Here is a 9,160-nt window from a genome sequence, read left to right as displayed (position 1 = left end):
TCATCGGTTAGTATATCAATCGTCTGTGCAGCAACATGAGCTAACATTTTGGTAAAAAAAATCATTTTTGTGTGTTGCCTGACAACACCGTTTGCTATCCAATACTTATTCAATACGTGCAGCTTAAGTAGTCCCTAGGGTAGAATTTAAGGCATTGTCTTTGAACAAGTCGAAGGTTGTTTTTTACGAGGTTAAAGTAATTTCTTTGGCCAATATAAGGTCTCTTGGACGAACAGAAGGAAGTATTTATAAACAAACTGAAAGGAGTCTCTATAGACAAACTGAAGGGAGTATCTGAGGACGAAGATTAAGAAATTATCTTTAAACGGGGAATGAAGTCTCTACAGATGACCTAGATAGATATCTAAAGATGATCTAAAGGAAGTCTCTATAGACGAGCTGAAAGCAGTCTCTATAGACGAGCTGAAGGCAGTCTCTATAGACGAGCTGAAGGCAGTCTCTATAGACGAGCTGAAGGCAGTCTCTATAGACGAGCTGAAGGCAGTCTCTATAGACGAGCTGAAGGCAGTCTCTATAGACGAGCTGAAGGCAGTCTCTATAGACGGGCTGAAGGCAGTCTCTATAGACGAGCTGAAGGCAGTCTCTATAGACGAGCTGAAGGCAGTCTCTATAGACGAGCTGGAGGCAGTCTCTATAGACGAGCTGAAGGCAGTCTCTATAGACGGGCTGAAGGCAGTCTCTATAGACGAGCTGAAGGCAGTCTCTATAGACGAGCTAAAGGCAGTCTCTATAGACGAGCCGAAGGCAGTCTCTATTGACGAGCCGAAGGCAGTCTCTATAGACGAGCTGAAGCCGGTCTCTATAGACGAGCTGAAGCCGGTCTCTATAGACGAGCTGAAGCCGGTCTCTATAGACGAGCTGAAGCCGGTCTCTATACACGAGCTGAAGCCGGTCTCTGTAGACGAGCTTAAGCCAGTCTCCTAATTAAGGTAATCTATATAGACGAATGAAAGATTAGACCAGCCAAAAAAGGTCTCTACAGACGATCTAAAGGGAGTCTCTATAGATGACCTAGAAGGATTCCTAAAGTTGACCTAAAAGAAGTCTCTATAGACGTATCGAAAGACGAGCAGTAGGGAGTCTCTACAGACGATTTGAATATTAAAATTATTACAAATGAAATTGTTATAAATCATACCACTACAGACCCCAGGTGATTATTTAAGTGAATCATTTCACTTCAGGAGATAATCAGTTATCATGTCATCATTCAGATACATTTTCATTTCATTTCTACTCATCTACTCTACTCATCAAATGTTAAAGACGTTTCTAGTGGGCACTAAACATTTACTCTAATAAAACCAATTATTTTTACCTAACCTCAAATCCAAAAAAAATCTTTCTCACAAATGTCAACGCCCAGAATATAGTGAATTAATTAAATAATTCGTAATTTGTTAACATATCTACTATGGCTTTGAGTAGTTTTTATAATAATTGGGCTATCCATTTTCATTAGGGCATATGATAATGGAAATTGTGGGGGGAGAAGTTTGGGAAAAATAAATATAACAATGGTTATCTTTGAGAATTTCATTGACAAATACTAATAATTATGTAAACAAATATTGAGGCCAACTAACAACAACTATGGGAAGGGGAACAAAAACTACATTTACCTTCATTTAAATTAATTTCATAACTTGATTGTAATTGAAATTGGTTTTTACTTTGCTTCATTATCTCTTCATATGGATGATTAATTGACTTGATTTTCTTGATTCCTCTAACCCCTATTGTTCGCAATTGAATTTCAAAATGTCTCCTTGGATTCTTGCCCTTGTCCTGAAAAAACAGTTTTAACACTTAGTTTTTGTTTTATTAGATAGCATACAAAAATACATGATTGTTGTTTTTTTAACTATTTTCAATTAATAAAATACATCTTAAAACACGCACAGAAAACGTTTTAACATTTCTTCTTCTTTTTAAAAAGTAATTGCATAGTACCCTAATGAAAAAAAAATATTATGAAAAAAATGTGCGTAGCAATACCATATTTAAGGGCCATAATCAAATTGTTCCATTCACGAAGGAAGAAAACAATTCAAGAATTGTATATTAGCCTGGAAATATCATTGGAATTGGAATCTTGCAGTTCCGAAGAAAAACTTGAAGTTGTTGTTGTTGTTGCAATATATAGAATGTTGATGGCAATGATGACAACGTTTTATGTTCACAGTGGCATAGAAGTCTTTTGAGTTGAATGAATGAAGTATTTAATCAGTTGCACAGCGATTTTTGTTTTTTTTCTCTTCTCTAATTTAAATGCGACTTCTGGATGAACCATCCTTGACGTTGAATAATTTGCGAACAAAAAATACCTAAAGGAAGTGGGAGAAATTTGCATTATATTTGGAAATTATAGAAGATATTGCATTACGACTTACCTGGACGGAACATGTAATTACGATAACCAAAATTTGACATAAGGAGAAGGTCTGTACATAGCTGTAGTTATCTTGGATTAAGGCATAATCACGGGCTTCACGATTCCTGCTGTGATATTGATAGGCCAACATGTCGTTGATGTTTCTTTCCACCGTACCAATTGTGGTCTGAAAAGAGGTGGAAAATACGGAATTAAAAATATTATTAAAAAATCAAAGAAGTCCTTATAGACGAGCTAAAGACCATTTTAGACGAATTGATCCTTCGAGGAGTCTTTTAAGAGCGAACTGAAGGCCAGGGAGTCACTACAAAGAACTGAAGTCAAGAGAGTCTTTAAAGAGGTGCTGAAGTCCAAAGATTATTTCAAACGAAGTAACAATTCTTTATAGCCTTGGTCGAGGAACGAGCTGAGGGGATTCTCTATAGACGACCTAAAGAGAGTCTCTATAGATGACCTAAAGGAAGTCTCTATAGACGACCCAAAGGGAGTCTCTGTAGACGACCTAAAGGGAGTCTCTGTAGACGACCTAAAGGGAGTCTCTATAGAAGACCTAAAGAGAGTCTCTATAGATGACCTAAAGGAAGTCTCTATAGACGACCCAAAGGGAGTCTCTGTAGACGACCTAAAGGGAGTCTCTGTAGACGACCTAAAGGGAGTCTCTATAGAAGACCTAAAGAGAGTCTCTATAGATGACCTAAAGGAAGTCTCTATAGACGACCAAAAGGAAATCTCTATAGACGACCTAAAGAGAGTCTCTATAGATGACCTAAAGGGAGTCTCTATAGACGACCTAAAGGGAGTCTCTATAGACGACCTTAAGGGAGTTTCTATAAACGACGTGAAGGTAGTCTCTATATGGTAGAAAGGAACGGAGGGAGGGTCTCAAGTCGGTCCTTCCAAAAACTCACTGTGAAATTTTCCATATTCAACTGCAGCGCCTCAATTTCCTTGGCATACTTGTCCCAGGCATCATATTTCACTACCGTAATATAGATGTTCACCAACTTGCCGGCAAAGCGGGAGAATTGATTATCAATGCACACCGAATAATAGCCACCAGGTGAGACTTGATCAGTATAATCTGCCGTCGCTTGCCATTGATAGGGTTTTACAATGGTGCCAGCTGGATTGCGGACGGCAAAACCGGCCATCCCGTCACCACCACGTACCACCTAAAACACACAATATTATTACAAGAAATTACAAACAAAAAATCCAAAATCTTTCCAGCTTACACTAAAAGAAACATAAAAGGTGGCTCCGGGTTGAACATATTGATGGTAGCAGTCTTCTTTTCCGGCATCTATGTGGACCTGTTGCGCGACAAGAACAACGACGTGTTATTATTACATTGCGACATTCACTTTCTATTTGCTTTGACTTTTTTTTGGCGGATATTTACCTTATAGTCCATTGCCACAGCTGGAAGATTTTCATACCATGGCTTAGGCACTTCTTGGGATACAATTTGTGTGGATGCAACATTCAGGAGAATCACAAAAATGCTTAAAAAGGCTCCTATTTGCCACGTCGCCGAGGAATGCATTTTGTTTGGATTTGTGGAGATAAATAATAGCAAACAACAACAACATACGCAGGGATTTCCACTAATCGATATGGATAATAATCGAATAATCGATTTCATCAACCATTGTCCAGTTGCAATGGTGTTGTCAATTTACCAAATGGAAAAAAACGCCAAAATATAAATGTTCGTATCATAATTGCGTTTTGCCCAAAAATGAATATTAAATAATATTTCTAATTAATTTTTTTTTTAATAAGAGGGGTTAACTCTACCATACGTCAAAAAATATATCCCAAAATTTCAACTCGACAGTTAAAGGACAAAATTAAGAAAAATGCATGAAATCTGTATTTAAGTCGATAGTAGGTGCAAAAAATGTAATGCAACATGTAAAATACGTTGAAAAATACCGCTTTTATTTAAAACATTTCGAATGTCAGAACCGTATATGAGGCTGTGCGAAAACGTAGACTTCTGCAACCAATTATCTGCCATATACGAACTCCAAACATAAGGTTTAAGATAATTTGGTTGAAAAATGTAACAAAAATAATCAAAATACCGAATATTGGGAAGTACCGTAATATGGATGCTACACGTATTTTGTATGGATTTGTATGGACAATTTTCTGTCAAAGGTAACAGTGTTCATTGCGAACTCCAAATTCCGAATATTAAATATTTCTGGTGAAACTTGTGGCAAAAATGAAAATTCCGGGTATAGGAGGTAAAATTATATGTGAGCTATACAAAAATGATAACCTCTATAAGCTATTTTCTATAATGAGAGGTAGTTCCCAATACAAACTCCAAATTTGAAAAAAAAAAACGGAAAAAGTGTAACACAAAAATACAGAAGGTACAGTCAAATGGACCTACATTAACCTTGGACCTCTCAATTACCTGCGTGCGTAGGTGATGCCCATTGCGAAGTGCACATACAAAGTTTGAGATAAATCTATTGAAAGATGTGGTTAATATCATAAAAATGCCGAATAATGGGAGGTACGGTTATATATGGGGTCTATACGAAATCGCGGACCTATGTAGCCTGTTCTCTTACAGGGAGTAAGGTGCTCAGAAGGAACTCCTTGTGTAGAATTTCACACAACTCCATTGTAAAATTAGGTTAAACTCATCAAAATACCGAATATCGGGTGGTTCCGTTATATGAGGGCTATACGATATCGTGAACCTATATGGACAATTATCTTCCAGGGGATTAAGTATTCAAACGGAAGTCCCTGTGTGGACTTTCAGACAATTCCATTGACAAATTTTGCTACAATAATCGAAATACCGAATATCGGGAGGTACAGTTATATGGGGGCTATACGAAGGTGTGAACCAAAATATGAAACTTTCTGCTATGTGATACTCATTATGAACCCTAAATACCAATTTTTAACAGTTACGGTGAAAATTGTCACACAAATCGTCAAAATACCGTATATTTGGAGGTAAAGTTATATGGGGTCTATAGCAAACTCGTTTGTAGAGATGCTTCCAACATACTTGGAATACATACTCCCAATTTACAGAAAATTAGGTTTCAAATTTTGACTAAAACAAGCAAAAAATCTGAAATCTGTCGCTACAGTTATATGGGGCCTATGCCAAAACGTGGACTTATATAGCCCATTTTCATTACCAAACGTACTGTAGAGCTAAACACATATGAGTAAAAATATTCCAACTTACTTAATTTCGTTTGGAAGCTAAAGATATTTCACAGACGGTCCAATCTCGCAAAATCGACATTTTTGCTGATCAAGAATATGCATACTTTGTGCTGCCCAAAATGTATACTTCTAGGTGTTACAAAATGGAAATATACCCTAAATACTATGGTGGAGGATATAAAAAGATTTATAAATGTTTTCATTTCAAATTATCCACTTTTTACATTTTAATATACAATTTTATATTTTCTAGTAACACCAATTTCTATGAAAATCGAAAAGAAACTAAGAATACCGTGTTAAGGGATATTTTGAGTTTTTAACCACCATTTTGGCGTTTTTTCCTTTTTTGGGCATTGATATACTGCAATGTTCTTCCACGTACGTTATATTTTATTATTAATACTATAAAGCTATTCACCACTAGATGGCGTTGCTAACGCATGGCCATTGCCTTTTCATCCGTTGAACTTGTTGACATTACTACTTTCAGTTTGATTTAAATTAAAGATTTGTTTATGTGTGGAAGAAACATTTTTTTCAATACTGGATGTTTCTATTTTCATTACTTCATTAATGAAAATAATATGGAAACAGGGATACCATAGAAATAGGGATACCAAGAAGACTGACTCCTTTCCCCTTCATCAATGCCACCTGTTGATCATACCAAACGACCACAAAACAATCAGTTGACAATTAGCAAAGCAGTTTAACATTTTGATGCAGTTTGTGCTGTTGCCGTTTTACGATGAATTAATAAATTAACTTTTTCGGAGTTTTTGAACTTTGCACGAGAAATTATTTCGAATCTCTTTTATTAACTTGTAAAAAGATCATTAAAAGTTACATGTTGTTTCCTTTTCAATTAAAAAAGGCAACGGAAATGCATTATCGTACTATTTTTCTTTCTCTCTCGCTCTCACTTCGCATCTACTCTCCTAGAAATCAATCATTTGACAATTGGCAGTTAGTTTATTTCTCTGGAAACCGGTTTTAATGCGTGCGGTCGTGAATTTACAAAGTAAAAGAAAACGGGGTAATTTTGCAATTATTTGTTAAAATATTAATAAAATAACAAGTGTAAGTGTTAAATAAACATATGTGTAACAAAATATAATCAAATAATCCGTAAAATCATTGATAAATATCTTATTTTTTGCAAATTTACAAAAGCTTTTATTGTGGCGTCCCTAATTTCCGATTGCCGCAAATTTCGATGAGTATAAAAAAAGGCAAAAGAGCACAAATACAGTGCCATGTTATTCTCTGTGTTCTCTCTATGCAGAGGATATCAAATGTGTGTTTGATCAAAGTTTGTTGTTTTGTTAGTGTATTTGATGTGCAAATAATAAAAAAGCGGGAAGCGGGTCGTTTAATGCGAGAAATATAATTTGTTATTGTTATTCTTGTTATAGTTATTATTACATGTTATTCTCTCTATGCTCTATGCAGAGGATAACTAATGAGAAAAGTGTTTTTGATCAAAGTTTGGTGTTTTGTTAGTGTGTTTGATGTGAAAAGAATAAGAAAGGCGGTAAGAAGGCCGATTAATACGTGAAATATAATATGTTATTGCTTTTTTTTTGTTATATTTATTATATTTTGGGTATATGTAAAATTAAATGTAGTTTAAAAAAGAAATAAAAATGTATGAAAGCAAATGCAAAATAGTAAGTAAAGTGTTTATAAAGTGAAGAGAGTGTTGGAGATAGTACGAAACACAATGGACACATTTTCTTGGATTAATTTTAATTAAGGTAAGAACATATACTTATGAAGAAGTATTGTTAGATTTATTAAGATTATTTCTATTTTTTTTTCTTTTACATTTATAAAACTCATTTTGTGTATGTGTGATATTATGCTTGTATGTTCCTTATAGACTCGAAAGGGGCTGAATCGATTTTACTAAATTTTTAACAGAACATTCAGAAATTTACGGTAGTGAAAATAGGCTATTAATAATTTGACATATTGTCATCGATGAACAATGTCCTATGGGAATTTTATTAAAAAAGCCACCATATTTTTTTCTCACTTTATTTAGCTCAAAAATTAAGTAGTTAGTAAGTTGTACATAAATGTGGAAAAAATTCACAATAATTTTGCCCATTAACTGAGGACAAGAACTTTTTAAAACTAAAACAACGGGTCAGCGACGTACTATGTCGCAATGGTGGAAGTATTTCGGTACAAGTACATGTTGTTAGCTAAGAAGGTCGAGGACCAAATATTGGAAATGTAGGTCCAAGTTTCTTCCGATATTTGGTATGTTGACGATTCAAGCCAAATTTTCTAATGGATTCTTTTCAAATTCGGTATTTAGAGATCATGAAAGGTTTTATACGTAGATTTTATTATAGTTTTTTATGGTCCTTATATACAATTACCTCATGGTATTCATCATCTTAATGATTTTAGCCACATTTTCAACTTTTCGATGGAACTTGGAAAGAATAAATATTTCTAAGAAGGTCGAGGACCAAATATTGGAAATGTAGGTCCAAGTTTCTTCCGATATTTGGTATGTTGACGATTCAAGCCAAATTTTCTAATGGATTCTTTTCAAATTTGGTATTTAGAGATCATGAAAGGTTTTATACGTAGATTTTCTTATAGTTTTTTATGGTCCTCATATAAAAGTACCTCATGGTATTCTTCATCTTAATGATTTTAGCCACATTTTCAACATTTCGATGGAACGAATAAATATTTCTGTTGAATTCCGTCTATAATTTTAAAAAATCGAAATATCAAGTGTTACAGTCACATATATATTCAAGAAAACATTGGCAGATACCAGGACAGATACCAAGTTTGAGAAAATTCTGTTGAAAAATGTAGCTAAAATAATCAAAATACTGTCATAGAAAGCAGTAACCACTGTGCAATCCAAATTCCGAATTTTAAATAATTCAAGTGAAAAGTGTGGCTAGAATTGTAAAAATATTGAATATAAAGAGGTACAGTGATATAGGGGCTATACTAAGATGGGAACCTTTATAGGCAATTTTCTGTCATAGGAGGTAGTACTAGTTACAGACTCCAAATAGCAAAATTTAAGCCATTTTCGTGAAAACTGTGACACAAATCATCAAAATACCGAATATCTGGAGATACTGTTTTGTGGGGTCTATACCAAAACTTTAGTCTTTATGTGCAGTTCTATGTTCTATATAACTTTCATACCATTTTAGAGGGTATAAAATTAATCTGGGAACTGAAAATCCTCTTGGACTTTCCGAACAATATTTTTTATACCCTCCACCATACGGTGAAAGTTATATTAAATTTTTCCCTCGATTTGTAACTCCTCGAAATACTCATTTTATACCCAACAAAGTATGTAAATTCTTGATCAGCGTAAAATTCTAAATCGATTTACAATTGTCTCTCGTCTGTCTGTCCCTCCATCTGTTCCTCCGTCTGTCTGTCATAATCACGCTATCTTTCGAACGAATTGAGATAGACGGCTAAAAGTTTGCACACATGTGTATTTCGCCAGTAGGCAGGGCAAATGGGCAATGTCGG

At 34.8% G+C, this 9,160-nt stretch overlaps 1 protein-coding gene across 1 annotated transcript; it reads right to left on the bottom strand.

Annotated features, from left to right (window-relative positions):
* Positions 1 to 1,790: 1,790 nt before the first annotated feature.
* LOC131801302 (transmembrane emp24 domain-containing protein 6-like) lies at positions 1,791 to 4,015 on the bottom strand. Its single transcript, XM_059119852.1, has 5 exons — positions 3,819 to 4,015; positions 3,652 to 3,729; positions 3,325 to 3,588; positions 2,415 to 2,582; positions 1,791 to 2,348 (listed from the first exon to the last, which is right to left on the bottom strand). The coding sequence occupies exons 1-5, from the start codon at positions 3,960 to 3,962 to the stop codon at positions 2,289 to 2,291; spliced, it is 714 nt and encodes a 237-aa protein (XP_058975835.1). The 5' UTR covers positions 3,963 to 4,015; the 3' UTR covers positions 1,791 to 2,288.
* Between the last annotated feature and the right edge of the window lie 5,145 nt (positions 4,016 to 9,160).

Source organism: Musca domestica, unplaced genomic scaffold (assembly GCF_030504385.1).
Source record: "Musca domestica strain aabys unplaced genomic scaffold, Musca_domestica.polishedcontigs.V.1.1 15, whole genome shotgun sequence".
Classification (NCBI taxonomy): Eukaryota; Metazoa; Arthropoda; class Insecta; order Diptera; family Muscidae; genus Musca; species Musca domestica.
This window is presented reverse-complemented; position numbering and strand designations above follow the sequence as displayed.

Excerpts from the sequence above, each read along its gene's own strand:
- LOC131801302 (XM_059119852.1), bottom strand. The coding sequence starts at position 3,962 with ATGCATTCCTCGGCGACGTGGCAAATAGGAGCCTTTTTAAGCATTTTT. Across the intron at positions 3,730-3,818 it reads CTGTGGCAATGGACTATAAG|GTCCACATAGATGCCGGAAA; the intron begins GTAAATATCCGC and ends GTCGCGCAACAG. Across the intron at positions 2,583-3,324 it reads TGAATATGGAAAATTTCACA|ACCACAATTGGTACGGTGGA; the intron begins GTGAGTTTTTGG and ends ACCTCTTTTCAG.